The sequence below is a fragment of the Mizuhopecten yessoensis genome, unplaced genomic scaffold, assembly GCF_002113885.1.
Source record: "Mizuhopecten yessoensis strain PY_sf001 unplaced genomic scaffold, ASM211388v2 scaffold9073, whole genome shotgun sequence".
NCBI lineage: Eukaryota > Metazoa > Mollusca > Bivalvia > Pectinida > Pectinidae > Mizuhopecten > Mizuhopecten yessoensis.
This window is the reverse complement of record NW_018407865.1, coordinates 411,206-429,839: the sequence shown is the minus strand read 5'-3', so window position 1 is coordinate 429,839 and position 18,634 is coordinate 411,206. Positions and strand designations below refer to the sequence as shown.

The 18,634-nt window shown below is 36.3% G+C and overlaps 2 protein-coding genes across 2 annotated transcripts; one reads left to right on the top strand and one right to left on the bottom strand.

Annotated features, from left to right (window-relative positions):
* Window positions 1-281: 281 nt before the first annotated feature.
* Window positions 282-9,828, bottom strand: LOC110457264 (heme-binding protein 2-like). The gene is made up of 5 exons (XM_021508467.1): window positions 9,696-9,828; window positions 6,047-6,245; window positions 5,523-5,652; window positions 4,916-5,093; window positions 282-2,164 (listed from the first exon to the last, which is right to left on the bottom strand). The coding sequence occupies exons 2-5, from the start codon at window positions 6,236-6,238 to the stop codon at window positions 1,993-1,995; spliced, it is 672 nt and encodes a 223-aa protein (XP_021364142.1). The 5' UTR covers window positions 6,239-6,245; window positions 9,696-9,828; the 3' UTR covers window positions 282-1,992.
* Window positions 9,829-9,956: 128 nt separating this feature from the next.
* Window positions 9,957-16,294, top strand: LOC110457265 (heme-binding protein 2-like). The gene is made up of 4 exons (XM_021508468.1): window positions 9,957-10,158; window positions 11,028-11,161; window positions 14,115-14,247; window positions 14,612-16,294. Exons 1-4 carry the CDS (start codon window positions 10,125-10,127, stop codon window positions 14,965-14,967), a joined length of 657 nt encoding a protein of 218 aa, XP_021364143.1. The 5' UTR covers window positions 9,957-10,124; the 3' UTR covers window positions 14,968-16,294.
* The last annotated feature ends 2,340 nt before the right edge of the window (window positions 16,295-18,634 follow it).

The following is an 18,634-nucleotide window of genomic DNA, read 5'->3' as shown; positions in this document are numbered from 1 at the left end:
CCATATAAGGAGATAGAGACCATATAAGGTCATATATGGAGCTAGTGTCAAATGTCGTTTTCACTTAAGAAAACTTCCAAGGAATGCATGATCCCCTAGACACCTGCGTTACCTAACACATGTGTCAAAAATGTAAAACCAACACCAGCACACAATATTAACAAACTAGTACATATTTAGTTCTTAAATTTTAATATCCAACCAAAATGTGTATGTAAATTAAGAACAAAATAATGAGGAAAAAACCCCAAATATTATATACACTATATCACAAACAGCTGTAAAAATTATGCACAAATATAATTTCAGATCAGTATATAAATATAACTTGATTATACCAGTTTGAGACTTATCAGGTCTTCTCCGAGAAAATTCTGATGACCAACTTTTCAACCACTAATTACATCAAGTTATAACCTTAAATAAAGAGCATATTGTATTAGAAATTTAAGCTTTCCAATGACAATACATGTACTTAAGGAATTGTCTCAATTTAATCACGGACTGATCTTGTTTACTTAGTACACACAAATGAAAAGTAAAATATCAAGTTAGAATTTTGAAACTGATTTCAGTATTTTCTCATTTATACATCTCAAGGTCAATGTAACCTGTCCCTCTTTGTGTTGATTTTGATTTTAAAAGTTCATAAAATAAACATACAAAAGGTTGGGCAATGGACATGCCTTCATCAACCCTTTCTTACCTGGTATGAGAAATATATATAAATACATCAATTTAATTTTACAAACATGTTGTGTTTTTTTGCCAATATTGAAAGAACAAACAATTTTTATATCATAGTGGTACATACAAATGTAAAAGTAAAACATCACAAAGAACGTACACTTTTAAACCATTTCAGTCCCTCTCTATGTGTCGCACACCGACTTGACATTACTGGTCCCTCTTTACATCATTCACCAACATTTGATGTTGGCAAGTTCAAACATCCTCTAAGATCACAAGACATCAACTTTTTAAATTTTAGATATTGAAAACAAAAACAAATTATGGGCATTTGTATTTTTTCAGAGTACATTTTAGGCCAATTGTGTGATGGTATTGTCGTATTGATGAACAAAATATGTATCAATTTAAGCCTAAATATTGTAAACTAACTACAGTGCTTTTCTCAAAGATTTCAATCCATTTATATTGAAACCTTTCAAAACCTCTGAAAGGTGTCAGTATTCATGAAATATGATCAACAATACACTAGCAGTAATTTAGGAGTCTCTAATGGACACTAATATTGACGGCTTGAATCATGTGACCGAAATGGCTATTTGAGTTTTAATATCCATCTTATTGCATTACATTTCAGGCTTTTCTGTGACGGTGATGAAATTTCAAGCTTTTCTATGACAATGTTGATGTTTCAAGCTTTTCTACGACAGTGATGATGCCTTTGATACAGGTAATGAATAAATGTACTATATGAACTTAGATAGCAGTATAAAAGCATTATCAAATTCTTCCTCTTTAAACCAAAAAATGGATCTTATTTTTGTTACCAAAATAAATTCATGATTTAAAAAAACAAACTTTTCTTAAGTAACACAGCATGCGTTAAATGAATCTTCTGGATATTCAAATTCCAAATATGTACAAGAGGCCTCTGTTTAACATTTGAGATTAGAAATACATGTACAATCATTCAAAGTATATCAGATCTATCTCCAGGAGGTAATATCAATTCAAAATGCAGACTCTGTTGCAGAGTATGTCACATAAATGAATAGAAAAAGGAATTTTTTTTTTTTTTTTTTTTTTTTTTTTATAAAACTGGATTTTAATGTTAGGGATTTCAATCTTAAATCATTGAAAGAGCAAAAGTACTAAGTTGTTTTCCCTTCATTTAGCCATTCACTATGTTAAGGCTATGAAGCAGACATGAATTATTTGACGTAGTTGTTCATATGGCCATGAACTAGATACTGTTACAGTTGTTCAAGTGTCCATGAATCAAATTTTGTTGTGCGGTAGTGATCACTTAGCCACGAACCAGACCTCGTTGTGACGGTTGAACAGTTTGAAGGGACTGTCGTATCCTGCAGTGTAGTAAAATTCGGTATGGTAAAGAGATGTGTCACCAATGGCAGACATGAGGGACAGTCCTTCCTCTCTGTACTTTTCGTAGTTTGCAAATCCTGGGAAGTCTCTGAAACATGATACAAAAATACATTATACATTGTTTGAAAGGTAAAACATGACAAGCACAATTAGTAACTACAAATGTTCTTAACTTTAATATATTGTACTTTAATTAAACGAACATGGGTTAAACGACCAGGAAACCCGTAGAAAGGGATGACCACATCATCTACATGCAGTATGTATGTATACTAAAATGAAGCACTGTGGCACAAACAATGAACATGTAATCAACTCATTCACCCCTGAAATTTCATAATGAACTATCCAACCTTTGAATGTAAAGAGTTCTAATGTGTTTTCAGGGTTGAATGAGGTAATAATGTATGAACATCAGAATATATGCAGAGTGATATAAACATGTCAAAACACCTGACTAATGATATCAGTATCTGACGGTATTTCTTTTTTAATATTTGACCAACAAATCATGTACTGTAATAATTGATAGATATATCTTAATATCTTAGATAGATGCCTTGTAATGTCTTACAGAGACATCTGGTAATATCTAACAGAGACATCTTGTAACATCTGACAGAGACTTCTTGTAATGTCTGACAGAGACATCTTGTAATGTCTTACAGAGACATCTGGTATTGTCCTACAGAGACATCTGGTAATGTCCTACATAGACATCTTGCAATGTCCTACATAGACATCTTGTAATGTCCTACATAAACATCTTGTAATATCTGACAGAGACATCTTGTAATGTCTTACAGAGACATCCGGTAATGTCTTACAGAGACATCTTGTAATATCTGACAGAGACATCTTGTAATGTCTTACAGAGACATCCGGTAATGTCTTACAGAGACATCTTGTAATGTCTTACAGAGACATCCGGTAATGTCTTACAGAGACATCTTGTAATATCTGACAGAGACATCTTGTAATATCTGACAGACATCTTGTAATGTCTTACAGAGACATCTTGTAATATCTGACAGAGACATCTTGTAATATCTGACAGACATCTTGTAATGTCTTACAGAGACATCCGGTAATGTCTTACAGAGACATCTTGTAATGTCTTACAGAAGAGACATCTTATAATGTCTTACAGAGACATCTTATAATGTCTTACAGAGCCATCTGGTAATATCTGACAGAGACATCTGGTAATGTCTTACAGAGACATCTGGTATTGTCCTACAGAGACATCTGGTAATGTCCTACATAGACATCTTGTAATATTTGACAGAGACATCTTGTAATGTTTTACAGCAGAGACATCTGGTAATGTCTGACAGAGACATCTTATAATGTCTTACAGAGAAATCTGGTAATATCTGACAGAGACATCTGGTATTGTCCTACAGAGACATCTTGTAATGTCTGACAGAAACATCTTGTAATGTCTTACAGAGACATCTGGTATTGTCCTACAGAGACATCTTGTAATGTCTTATAGAGACATCTTGTAATGTCTTACAGAGACATCCGGTAATGTCTTACAGAGACATCTTGTAATGTCTGTCAGAGACATCTTGTAATGTCTTACAGAGACATCTTGTTATGTCTTACAGAGACGTCTGGTAACATCTGACAGAGATATCTGGTATTGTCCAACAGAGACATCTTGTAATGTCTTACAGAGACATCCGGTAATGTCTTACAGAGACATCTTGTAATATCTAACAGAGACATCTTGTAATGTCTTACAGAGACATCCGGTAATGTCTTACAGAGACATCTTGTAATATCTAACAGAGACATCTTGTAATGTCTTACAGAGACATCTGGTAATATCTGACAGAGACGTCTGGTATTGTCCTACAGAGACATCTTGTAATGTCTGACAGAAACATCTTGTAATGTCTTGCAGAGACATCTGGTATTGTCCTACAGAGACATCTTGTAATGTCTTACAGAAGAGACATCTTATAATGTCTTACAGAGACATCTGGTAATATCTCACAGAGACATCTGGTATTGTCCTACAGAGACATCTTGTAATGTCTTACAGAGACATCCGGTAATGTCTTACAGAGACATCTTGTAATGTCTGACAGAGACATCTGGTAATATCTGACAGAGACATCTGGTATTGTCCTACAGAGACATCTGGTAATGTCCTACATAGACATCTTGCAATGTCCTACATAGACATCTTGTAATGTCCTACATAGACATCTTGTAATATCTGACAGAGACATCTTGTAATGTCTTACAGAGACATCTTGTAATGTCTTACAGAGACATCTTGTAATGTCTTACAGAGACATCTGGTAATGTCTGACAGAGACATCTTGTAACATCTGACAGAGACATCGTGTAATGTCTGACAGAGACATCTGGTAATATCTGACAGAGACATCTTGTAATGTCCTACATAGACATCTTGTAATGTCCTACACAGACATCTTGTAATGTTTTACAGAGACATCCGATAACATCTGAGAGACATCTTGCAATGTCTTACAGAAACATCTGGTAATGTCTTACAGAGACATCTTGTAATGTCCTACAGAGACGTCTTGTAATGTCTTACAGAGACATCTTGTTATGTCTTACAGTGACATCTTGTTATGTCTTACAGCGACATCTTGTAATGTCTTACAGAGACATCTGGTAATGTCCTACATAGACATCTTGTAATATTTGACAGAGACATCTTGTAATGTTTTACAGAGACATCGTGTAATGTCTTACAGAGACATCATGTAATGTCTTACAGAGACATCGTGTAACATCTGACAGACATCTTGTATTATCCAACTTTTTTCTCTCCAAAATTTGTTTTATAACCTACCTTACGTAAACCTTTACTGCAGGTATGGTGGTGAACTGGATGTTTTTATCACCAGATGCGGGAGGAGCTTTTGCAGCAGGGTCCACGAAGAAGGACATGCTGAAGTTAGACGTGCATGTTGGCCCTGGGCCTGGAGTGACCAACACGATAACTGGGCAGGTCATTGTCACCTTCTCATCTGTAACACACAATACAGGAAATAAAGATCACAGATGTCTTCCCCGATAATTTATCTGTTATTTTTATCGGAGTAAACATCGTGCTATTGAGATCATACACTGACTCAATAAAATTGGTTCTTAAAAATGCTGGAAACGGAAAACCTATAATCATGTGATTTGAACTTTAAATCTATTGGAGTAACTTTGAATACAAGCTGAGGTCATTTTTATTAAAAAAAAAAACAACATTTAATCCCATCTAGCTTCTGACAAAATTTCATTTTTTCAATGAACAAATTTGATCTCTATGACCTTCAATTCTTAACTCTAGGCCTATTGTGGTTTCTAAGAAGAAAATATTTTTAAGTTTTTAAAAAATCTCTCTGTTGCTCTGTTGTATATTTTCAGTTGTTGCTGTTTATTTTTCATTATAAAGGACAACTTACCTTTCACATTTTTGCCGTCAATGTAATTGAAAAGCTTCCTAAAGTTGGACCTGCTAGCCTTATCATACTCAATGCCAGTACTGTATGTTGTCACCCAGTGGGATTCAGGATACTGGCGCACCTCATAATTCTAGTAAATGTTAAATAAAATAAAATTATAGATAATGTACAATATTTGGTCACTCAACAATCTTAACAGTGTCTATTTTGATAGGATTTCAATTGTTTTTTAATCCCCACTGTGTGAAAAGGGGATGTCTCGCTTAAATATAATGACAGTTATAACTATAGACTATAATGTTAGATTAACAATTAGATAAAGTTAATATATATGTTTGTGTTAATCAAACATACAATACCAGTGGTTACAGAATCAATCTCTGCGACAGCTTGTATTCAATGACGTAGTCTTCCTTTTCTGTTTGTGCTACATATCTCTTACCAGGTATAAGTTATCACATATACTTGTACGTGGCTTTGACAGTCTTGTCATATCTCAATTCTGTTGTTACCCAGGTACTTACCCCAGTTTTATTTGTATACACAACGGAATAATCTGGAGAACCCAGTCCATTGCAAAGATCCAATTTCTTTGTCAGTGGTTGGTTGTCATGGGGAATAAACTTGAGTGGGAGACTGTCAAGAGAATTCCACTCCAACTGTCTGAAGGCGCTAACGCCAGACACCATAACAACTAAAACGGATAGCAGCATCATCTTCAAGCTGGTGAAACAAAATATGAACAAATTATTTTAGGTGTAAAATATCCTCTGCTTCCCCAGATACATCCACAAACATAATCTATATTTCATTTACCTCATCATTGCACATATTTCTGTACAGGATGTGCATTATACAGTGCAAGTGCCTCAGCTGGTGGGAATTTCCCTCATATACTATAAAAGCCCTGCAGCAGCGTAGTGTCTGAATTAAAAGTCTGGGATCATGGGTTCAATCCCACGTGAATGTACATATCGAGACTCTAGATCTTTTCATTACCTCTTTCTTATATTAATTAAGGACATTCCTGGAGAGGGCCCTGGGGCCATTTATCCCTCAAAACCAAAACTGCCTTCTCCTCTTCCTAATTTCAATTTAATTTTAATTTTTTTATATAATGGCCCGTTCATTTTATTTATTGACTGAAATTCCTGAAAAAGGCCCACTGCCATGGCAAGGAGCAAAATATCCTGGATTGCGGTGGTCTTTAAGGACAAAGACTTGAAAAATGGGGGAGTAGTGTAAGGGTCATGTATATTGTACAAAAATTCGCCTCACTAGTCTGGCTAGTGGAATGTCACTTTCCCTCCAGCGGTAGTGATACCAACTATATAGTGTCTTGAATGGCTGGTTGTTTCCCAGAGAATATATTAATATACACACTTTTCTTTTCCATCTTATAACATTAACTATGTCTTTGTTTGGAGTAAGACTCCTCCATTATCAACTTAGTTTTGTACTGTTAAATATTGTGTAGCATATAGCAAAGTTTCCTCTGGTCCCGATACCAGACTTGGACATCTTGACAGATAGATGTTGTTCATGTGTGTGACCACACCAGACATCTATCTGTCAAAATGACCAAGTCTGGTGTATAGCAGGTCCAGTACACTCTGCCGATTGAGCTATATAGCTATAAAGACCTATAAATTATAGCTGTATTGAGCTATATATGCTCAGATTTCAAATTTCATTAAATTAAAGCAAAGTCGCATAAAACAATAAGGTTAATGGTAATGTTGACTACAAAAAGCATACATTAAGATGTTTATTTTCATTTTTCATAAATGTAAAATTTCCGCTTTCTTTACATCATTATTTTTTAAAAAGAATACTTATATTTAATGTCTTTTGTTATCAACCTAATGATAAATCTTCTTTTACATGCGACTTTGTTCCCTTTTCCTTAAAAAAGAAAATCACTTGAAAATAGCTCAAAAGACCTATTTCAGATAGGTCAATAGAGCTATTATAGGTCTTTACAGCTATATAGCTCAATCGGCCGAGTGTACTGGACCTGTATAGGGCCATAGGAAACATGGGCCAGGTGCAGCAGTACTTGACATGGATGCAAGTTGATAACAAGTGACCAGGTAGCTCTGACAGTGCATTTCCTGCACCTTTTACAGTATGTGGCACCCATCAAAATATAAACCAATGCAAAGCGTTATATGGTCAGTCACCTTCTTTGAGTGTTTTCAGGGTTGAACATTTTGTTGAGGGAGGGAGATATATATGTATGTAGTGGAACTGGTGAGGGTCATGATTAATTGCTGGCAACTCAGAAACTCATTTGGTTAGAGCGTTCATCTGAAGGCCTACACAATAGAGGTCCCTTGTTCGAATCCTGGTCTGACCATTTAATTTCTTTTCACTTTAGTTCACATGTATCAGAGCTAACTCTTGTTCTATTTATCAGGTTGGGCACAACTGCGCATATGGGTAATAATACTGCATTTGGGTATAACAGTTGCCCATTTCTGTAACAATTTTATTATTAAGGATGTACTCTTCTGAGGTTTCAGTCACGTTCAAGTCTCGTTTTGATCTGGTGTAACGGGTTTTTGTAATATTTAACAAATTATGATAGGTATAATAGCAAACACACATCTGAAAAACATGTAAAAAAAATAGATGTCTGTTGTGTGTAGAACATTTTTTTACAAGAATTTTAAAAAAAATGACCAATTTGGCAGCCATTTTGAAAAAGTGTATTTATGTGAATTTCTTGCGCTTCACAAAGGGCCAAAATTCTCCTTTTTTGACACTAGATGGATCACTTAAATTGTCATTGTGTCACCATTTTTAATTGTAGCAGGTTCAATTTTGCTGTACAACTTTATAATGTTCAATATGATTAAAATAATATGCAAAAAAGTGGAAAGTTAAATATTATTGATATTTTTTTTTACATATTAGGGTAACTGAAGCACTTTTGATTTTTGACCCCGAAAAAGGTGAAAAATAACACAAATAATAATGGGACAAAAAAAGAAGCACACCGACCCCCCATTTTTGTGGCTGTTTTAGAAAGAGAAACACATTTTCTTTTGATTCATTGAATACTAAAAAAAGTTTAATACAGGATTTTTTTATATCAAGCGTTTAATCGGCAAAAAATGGTGAAAAATGTGCATTTTTTCATTAAAAAATAAGGGGTAGGGGTAACTAAAATCGCATTTTTGAGTAAAATGAATAAGTTTAAGACATTTTACTTCCATAGTTTCAAAGAAAATAATATTTTTATCAATTCTACAAACATTCATACATATCTGATAACACACTTGGAAGAAATTGTATGAATTTGTTCTGCCAATGGTCAAAACCCGAAAATTCACCTAAAATCACATATTGTGTTAAATTGGTATCTTTGACCGATCATAGCACAAAAACGAACACACCGACATATAGTTTTTTTNCGATCAAAGCACAAAAACGAACACACCGACATAGTTTTTTTTGCATTTTCTACTATGCCATTATCTCCTTTTTCCAAAAATCAATATAAGAAAAAAGGTTTAATACGGGATTTTTTTGACTTCTCAGAGGTGTACATCCTTAAGATGGGGAATAAAGTGAATAAAAACACTTTTTAAGTTCTTTTATAGCTACTTTATAACACAATATAAGCAATGGAGGTGATACAATTGGTCATGTTCACATACAAATTTACACAACTGAATAAACATTTTTATGCACATTTGTATTTTTCATTTGGGTATGTTGAAAGCATGACGCCCATTTTTGTTTATAATGTGTAAAAGAACTTTGTGTATTTTTATTTTACTTAATTCCCCATTCCAATAATAAAATTGTTACTGAAATGGGTAACTGTTCCCCAAATGCAGGGGTATAACCCATCTGTGCCGTTGTGTCCAACCTGTTTATGATGAATTAAATAGTTTGTTTTTTGGTACCTGGCTGCTTACTGGGGCACGCACCGAACAGCACTTTGCTTTAGTGATGGGTGCCATAGGACCTACTGTAAATGGTGCGGGAAAATGCACTGATCAGCTGAAAGACTGAGATTCGAACCGAAGAAAATATCAGTTTTTCTCTCTCGGCCGCTATATTGCCGGGCGATTATCTATCTTAGTTACAAGCAAATTAAGTTTAGTTAAGTAGCATTATATACCAGAAAGGTACATAGGAGGCTTGCTATGTTAAACTTACCCGTAAGTCTTCTAGCTGTGTGTGATCTAGATTTCCACCCGTGTCAACTTGCTTGCGTAACTTGTTTGCCCTCGCTGGTGTTTACCGACGTCGAGTCCAAAAGGCCGTGGTATGCAGGGGTGTTCAGCAAGAACAGAACTTTACATAATTAGCCGTAACATACTAACTACACAAAAACATGATACCAAAACATGAACAAATAAAGTAATTATTATATATTAATCACTTTTAAGGCTAAATATATACATTCAACATGAGAGACATTTACTTAACAAAACCTTTCTACCACCAGTGTGAAATGGAGTCGTTATCCGGAAGCTCTCTTATTTTAACCTGCATGTGACCGGCACGTTTTCTACCGCGTGTTTAGGTTGGTTGTATAACGAGAAAATATGAGTAAGATCTCGCGGATGATTGCTTCAGACTCAAATGCAGATTCTTTGTAGGAGTTGCAAATTAATCCGTAAGTACATTAATATTTATAATGCAGGTATAACAACAACCTGTGTTCAACCGTTTTACCATAGAACGTATTCTGATAGTGAAACCGAGCTATAAATAGCACAAAAAGGTTAGGGATGTCCTGAAATCTATTTTTACACTTATTTTTTGCTATTCCTCAGTTAAAAGTCAGAATTTCTAACACCTGTGAAATAAGGCCGTCAAATATTTTAGAATTGCTATAACTGCCTTAATAGCCTGTCGTCCACGATTGTACAGCAGACAAAGAAATAAAATTAAGCCTGTTCAGGTTTAACATGTTCAAATAATTCGGGAGTTTGACATTTTAATTGATGAACATTTAAAAAAACCCACCAATCAGCTATGATACGTGCAAAACATATACGAATATGTTTTATATTTTTGTAATGCTGATATTGACACTCATACAAACTACATGTTGAATTGGACTTATATATACAGGCTTTAAAAGCCTTCATGCACCCATTATTATTCAATTAAAATTTATAATAGGTTTCTGGATGCGGGTGCAACTATAAAGCAGTGTTTTAGATTATTCCTGTATAACCATTGGGAAATAAAGCATTATTTTTTTTATTGAAATTGAGAAGCGTTAGATCTACGTACTCTACTCATTTTTCTTTATTTTGCTAAAAAAAATCGGCTGTCAAATTAGACAATAATCAATATAGTTTTGACTTTGACCTAAATTCAGCTACAGTCTTTCAATTGGATTATATATACACCTTTTGAACTTGGTCACATTCTGTAGTTTTAGACCGACAGAGTGACACAATTCCTACTCTGTTAACATACATGACATAATCAATGTATATTCTGCTGAAGTAATGCTATATGTGTTCACTGCAGATTCACGAGTATCGACTGGCTTGTTCATTACGCAATCTAGGAAACCGGAAATGAGTATCTTCAGCACGATCAAGAGTGCAATCATTACGTCCAGTGGACTGGATAGTCCAGCGTACAAAGAGGTTAATAAACAGGTAAGTAGAATTGCACGAAGCATTAAAAAAAACAACGTAACAAGTTTCAGTTGGTCTCATTTCTTTATCAGAAACATCACCGGTAAATTGAGTTGTTTAAAATGTACGAAATGACAATTATATTGACAAGACAATTTGGATATGCTTTAAGGTGCATTTTACAGTGTCAGAAATGACGTAGTCGATTCGGTTTCGCTTCGGTTGCCATTGGTTACAACTTTTGGTGTCTTTAGCATTATTCGAAAGATTACATTATGCTCGAAGACGCCGCTCGCTCAAAGCCGTTTAGAGTTCGACAGATCCTGGCGCATGTATCCGGAATTGACACCCACAAAGGGTAAACAAACAATTTGAGGGAAGAACAAGAAAATGCCAAACGAAAGTTCATGTATCAGTAGTAACAGACTTATAAAACTACCCTGTCCGAGTGGTGATCTTCCTGTTTCTCATGGCATCACCACGTGACCTAATTTGCATATGAATAATAGATTTTGGTTTTTCCCTACTAACAATAGAAAGTTCTTGTTCGGGTAGTAACAATAAAACAATGGAGCATCAGTGTTAAAAATAGAAACTCAGAGTAGCAACAATAAAACAAAGGAGCAATACATTTTTTCACAGGACTATTCCCCCGTGAGTTTTCTGCTGTGCCGTTGACGTGGAAACTTAAAAATAGAACATTCGGTCATCATTGATATAAGTTAATGAAACACTGCTGTTTGTCAGGTAACGCCATGGGAGAATACGTCTTGGACATGGGCACGTATGCCACAACCACACCAGACAGCACATCCCTTTTGTCGATACCAAAAGACTGTTTATCGATATTAATAACACGAGAGCAGCGTTTGAACACAGGGTCACGTTACAATCACACATATGCTATAATGATATGGGTCACAACACACATAAATATACAAAAACATCGTGTCTGGCATCGTGTCTTGGTATGTATTTCACATTTTACGCTTAAGAGTTACTGTATCAAAAATATTGGACTATGTAAATGTGAAATACATACCAGGACACGATGCCAGACATGATGTTTAAACATTGCGCCAAAAAATATTTGCTGCGGGACTAGGATCTACTCGGGGGGCCTGAGTTGGGACTTTCTGTAGTATTTGGCAGTATAGTATAAAGACATGTCGAAAAGCCCTCATCATTTCCGGGTCAGGTTCAAGTTAATCATGGCGGTAAAACTGCAAATTCTCCGAAAAAGTGCTTGATTGGATGTATTAGACGAATGTTTACACAATTAATCATGATGGATTACTTAATTACAATTCAAACTGAAGCAATCGCCGCAGAAATTAGAGAAATATAAAAGTTGTAACTTACCTTTTTTTGTTGTTGCCAAAAAACTGTCAATGGAGTCAGATATGATCTCAATCCCCCCCCCGGAACACCTGTGCTCCCCCAACGACAAAAAAATCAATAGGCCATACAAATCGATCAAGTAATACCCTTTTAGAAATCAGCCATTTTGGAAAAGCCAACTCATTCATATTTAATTAGTTCACATGGTGACGCCATTAGAACAATAGGGAACAGGAAGCTCACCACGTCAGGGTAGTTCTATACCACTGGCATCATATATATATACTCATCCCTTTTTGGAGGGATGATTCGAAACCTTGATCGCGGCGAAGGCGTAGAATACCATGGAACCCTACAAGAAGGAACGAAGCAAATCAGACGCGAGAACTGTGATGCATCCTATATCAGGCATGGTGGACAATGTGCATGATGTATACATAATTTATTGTTATGTTGTATACGTTACTCATTCGTGAAATTTCGCATTTTATTTCACTTGTCCGTTTTCGGTCTAAGCTTAGGATTGACGCATTTTTAGTTTTGAACTCTTTCAAAACCCGGTTTTGTTATATGATGATGTCATGGCGGAAATTCATATGTAGGAACACTGAGTATTGCCAAGTATTATCTCAACATTTGTAGTGAGTTTGTATTGAGATGTTAAGAGTCTGATGTAGATGATACATCCTGTATCAAAAACATGTGATATATTTATTTCCGTATTCACTTGTGCGGCGTATGTCCTGTCATCCTTGAAATCTCATACACCCATTTTCTTTGCATGATGTCAGGTAAAAGGTCTGATACAGGTCTACGTTCAAGCACAGGTACAAGCCTCGTCTGTCAATACACCTGCTATGGGTTAACTGATAGACAAGGTTCAAACAACGCCTTTCATGTAACAAGGTCAAAAGTTGAACCGTATTTCCGGTTTACCCGGAAATCTTCACAAATATAAGATACCAATCAATATTACAGGGACATGCTAATTTGTTACAGCTATATTTAGACATTAACTTACAGGCACGTGTAATCCTCCAATTTCTTCAAATAACAAAACAAAACAAAAACTGCTCTTAGCATCTAGTGTTTCAAGAAATTATGCATGCTGGTATAAAAAACAATTAAAACACAATCTTAGTGTAGAATGTCTCAATTTTGCAGTTAGTTTGTGCGATTTACCTTCTGGAAAATGATCTTAGGCAGATAGATCTCAAAATTCATATTTTATTTTCTCCACCGGGCCGATCCCCTACCAGGACCATACTCTGGACACGAATGGGAGGGACTAAGAGGTCCCCACACCCCGCGCCCACAATTTTGACAACTTTCGTCGCTCCTAAATGAATCCACTCAGAGGAAGGGCAAGCTACGCCCCTGACTGAGATGTTCAGAGTGATTGATGTACGTTTTAGGGGTTTAGATCAATTTCGGTAAAAATGCTATCCCCAATGATGGAATATACGAAAGCCAGTTAAAATGAGCCTATGTCCAAATGTAGCTGTAACAAATTCTCTGGTCCCGATGGTTTGTAGGGCAAGGGCACTGTGAGAGACTTGAAACCAATATGTACGGTAAGCAATTGTTACGAGAGTAATACGACAACTGTAACTTTGGGTTCCTTTATTTTTAGGATGACGTTGACGAGCGGAGATATGCGGCCGCAAAATGGGTCAGTACCAGTATCCAAGGTATGGAGCATGACAAAGCGCAAAAAGAGGGGTTCCAAAGGCTCTTCAAATACATCACGGGTAACAATAAGCCAGGTAAGATTCCGAATGCCCTTCAACAACATCACGGTTAGCAATACGTCAAGATCAGATTCAAATTTGCCCCTATAATCCTTTTCTCTTTCTTCATCACATATACCGCCCCACACCTCATCCCCGCTACTCATTACCACACCGGATCTCTCAGATACGATGAACTATAATAACCAAGTCAGTTGATTCGAATTTTGGACCCAGAAATGACCACCCCTATCCTGAAAGCGCAGCATTTGTGCGAATTGTGTGAAGTCCTTTAACTCGGTATTACTCTCAAGTCTTCGTTAGGTGTCAACTATCATTTTGTAAAAACAACACCGGATAACATATTTAAAACAACGTTTTTTTCCTCTTCGAATTGCAGGCACCAAAGTTGACATGACGGCTCCTGTTGCTACGCGTGTAAATCCAGGAGCTGGTCCAAACTGTGAAAATACATTTACTGTATCATTCTACATCCCAACCAAGCATCAAGAAGACCCTCCTCAACCGAGTGACCCGAACGTGTTCATCGAAGAATGGCCAGAACGAACCATACTTAGTCAGGGGTTCGGAGGGTTCGCTAAGGAGGAGGCGTGGCTGGGGCAGGCCAAGAAGCTGGCATCATGTGTGGAGACAAAGGGGGTGAAGGTCAAAGAAAACGTCTGGTTCACGGCCGCCTACAACAGTCCCTTTCAACTGTTCGGCAGGACTAACGAGGTCTGGTTTGTCAAGGAGTGATCAGTCTCTGACGGGTTGTAAATGTGAGGAAGGCAGATAACCTGTAGTTTTGATGGTAGGATTAGTTTGAAAGTCACTGACAGATGGCTCTAACAGCAAGATTCAATGAATGATGGTTCAACGGTATGGAATCCACAAATGATAATTATGATGGTAGAAGTAATTAATGAAGGCGGATTGTTCTTAATCAAGGGCTGAATTGTGCTAGAGGTTGAATTCTATTCGGAGCGCGATTCTGACGGCGATATTCGATGGATGATGATTTTGATGGTGGGGTCAAGTGAAGATGGTGCTCACCGGCAAGATTCATTGACTAGTGTAACCACGGACTTAGATAATCTAATTCCGTGTGGTGTAACTGATAAGGTGGTGTAATCAGGAAGGTATATATATATGGACAAGTCGAATTTTAGATCGTCGATAATGGCGGATAGTTCCGACAGTGTTATTAATCCTGACACTAAGACTTTTAAAGGAGACAACAATATGCATGTGTGATTGTGAATGTACATTTATAAGACCGAGGAAAAAGAGATTTTGATCAAACCCAAAACCAGTTTGGGAACGCTCAGGGAAACTGTTGTCACATTCAAAATTCTGGTCTGTATAAAAAACGGAGTGCTGCAAATCATTTGATGTTCGCGATCGTCTTCCTATAGTGAGCGAATATATCAATTTATGTGTGACATTTTCAATAAACATGAATGCATGTATGTGATATATTTAAAATTCCGAAATGGTATCAGTATGCACCTGTACATTGTTTTCAAATCTCTCTTTATACCTTCACAGTTGTATCATGTGATATTCCTGTAAAGTGCTGATACGTAACGCTATTACGCAATACATGTTTGAACAAAGATGGCGACTCTTTATTATACAGTCGTGTACATGTTATATGGATGTAGTCAAAAAGATGTAGTGTTTTCATCATCATCAGAAATATATTTATGCGTCGAACATTCAGTTTTGTGTTATTTAAACGATCAACGTTGTTTATTCTGTTAATAAAAACATTTTATCTGCTTTATGCTATTGGGGTTTAAGTGGACGCTGGGTAGCAACAGTGTCCCTCCGTTTCGATGATAGACACTGTTTCAAACGTAAAATGACAGACTGTGAAAGGGCCCAAAATACGTAAACCAAGTGGTCTTGTGGTGCAGAGGGATACCCTGATAATGGCGACATTTTCTTGGCTGGAGTTAAGGTACTGCAACACAGCAAAAATAAGTACATGTACAGTATTCTTAAAAAAAAGCCCACTAAAAATTTCATTTACATGAGTTTTCTAAAAGGAAATGAATTTCAAAAAAATGCATCCAACTTATTTTTTTTTTATTAAAATCCATTAACCATAAAATAAATAAGGGTCGTGATTTTCCATTGTTTAAATGACATTTTTATTAACCTATTCGTTAAGCGGATTATTGTAGAAACACCGTGTGACCTAACTTGTACGCATTTTCTGTTTGGTGTGATTCCAATGAAGTTACCCCTACTCCATCCTGCGGGGAAAACTTACATTCTGACGTTTGTCTTCTCAAATGCTTCCAGTCAAAACTTCCAAGTAACATTTCACTAAGCATAAAATAGGTTTTGGGATATTCTTTTAAACTCGCTGAGGTATTTAACTTTTACAAGCATGCCTTACCTTGATTGAACATAATTATATTCTATATTTTTTATGATATTAAACGAAAACGATTAAAAATACATGCCCTTTCCTTTTTTCTTACGTAAAAATAGTTTTAGCAAGGAAGATAAATAAGAATAATGGACTATTTCTATATAAATAGCCCATTTTAAAGAATTATGAGGGACTATATTATGCTTTCTTACGTTGGTAAGTTTCATACTATTATAGAATTCAGCATCCTCGTTATCCAGGGGTTACGCTTACTTTTGCTCAGGTAAAAAAACCTTTCCAATCGCTAGGCTGATACATGTCCTTTGAAGATTACAAAGGAGCGACGCCCGACTTCAAAGCCTGTCATTTTTAACCGTTACGTGAACGCGAGATTCCTTTGATGTACATCAAAGGAACAAGGTGGCGCACACCAGGGACGTATATACTGTCCCTGCGCACACCGAGCCTTCACTTTTGCTATGACAACTATTCCAAGTTTAAAGTTTTATTTTTACACTCACGCCACACGTATAAGTGCGTAACAATAGGTCACATATTACATAGTATACATTGATGGACATAGTACACACATAATATGACACATGATACAATTTATACAATAACAACCCATTTCAATAATTCTTTCAGCTAACTTATTTTAGATATTAAGTAGCCTCATTACTCTTTGTATAAATTTACTGAGCGATAGTGAGCGTAACCCCTGGATATCGAGGATGATGTACATACAGAACTCCCAGAAGGTGAAACTGACGAGACAACAGGGAGGACAAAAACAGGAACTGAGGAGACCCTCGGGAACCTATGTCGTTACGTCACCGCGGACTGTTTCGTCTCCCGTGAAAGGTATCGGATCAGATCAGAATAAAACGCTTCGAAATATTTCACGATTTCCCACTTGTTCATGTGTACGTCGTGCAATATGTATACGGACCGTTTTCTGTAATCCTTTTAGCTTAACTGTTCATAAAATGCTATATAAAATCTGTTGTTTTCATTTTTTCTCTCAAATTTAATGAATTTAAAAACTTAAATGACAGCCGGGATCCCAGATCGTACGTAAAAGGGTATGGGGTCTCCTGCTCGATCACTTGGGTTTTCTCCTGGTACTACGGTTTCCAGGCGCGTAGCTGGGCTCTTTTGGATGTGCATGCAGAAAGCCGCACCGAAGGTGCGAATGCGAGCGCCGAAGGCACGAAGCCATTCTAGGGGGGAACGGGGGCATGCCCCCCCCCCGGATTTTTTTTAGATCTAGAAGCTCTGTCGTGCCATCTGGTGGCTTTTTAGATACATATTTGAGTGTTTAAATTTATTTTTACAGACAACATTATTGGAAAGCAACGCAAAAATTCAAATATATTTCAAATGCGAAAGACAGCTCTCCTTTTTTTCTCTCCGACAAAAATGTGTCGATTGTTGGAATTACCCGAAAATATCCGTGGCGTCATATCTCTTTCCTGATGAATCTAAATTAACTAGATATTTAAAATGTCGGAGCCAATATAAACAGATTAATTTCAGATTTTTTGCCGTTGTGTCCCCAAAAACCTTTTAATATCATCAATATTTCTCAGAACATAAGATGACGGTAGCTCCTATATCGATATATGTATACACATATTACTTATTCTTGATCATGAGTGAGGAAACCTACAGTGGTTGTGGGATACAGGTGTGGCACAATTTAATATATATCCAGTAGCTCTACTGAAGACTACTAGGACTACTCTGAAAAACATACTTTATCAGTTCATGACAGGGACAAATGAAGGACAGGCCTATATAATGTCACAGATTAGCAAAAGCTACATGTACGTGGCTTTTTTTTCTGACTTTTGAGGCTTTGCCTTTTTCATATTACATTTGCAGGCGAAGTGAATGTAAAACTCAGATGGATCCTATGCGCGCATATCCGCCCTTAAATCATAACAATAATGCTAGTAACAAATCAATCTACAATTGTTATTCGGAAGACCTTTAATTGGTGAAAAAAAATACACAAAAATACATCCATTCCGGAAA

Bases quoted from the DNA above. Each gene is read 5' to 3' on its own strand.
- LOC110457265 (XM_021508468.1), top strand. From the start codon at position 10,125: ATGCAGATTCTTTGTAGGAGTTGCAAATTAATCC. The intron at 11,162-14,114 runs GTAAGTAGAATT...CTTTATTTTTAG, and splicing joins ACAAAGAGGTTAATAAACAG to GATGACGTTGACGAGCGGAG. The intron at 14,248-14,611 runs GTAAGATTCCGA...TTCGAATTGCAG, and splicing joins CACGGGTAACAATAAGCCAG to GCACCAAAGTTGACATGACG.
- LOC110457264 (XM_021508467.1), bottom strand. From the start codon at position 6,238: ATGATGCTGCTATCCGTTTTAGTTGTTATGGTGTCTGGCGTTAGCGCC. The intron at 5,653-6,046 runs GTAAGTACCTGG...AACATTTACTAG, and splicing joins TGTATACAAATAAAACTGGG to AATTATGAGGTGCGCCAGTA. The intron at 5,094-5,522 runs GTAAGTTGTCCT...TGTGTGTTACAG, and splicing joins TGACGGCAAAAATGTGAAAG to ATGAGAAGGTGACAATGACC.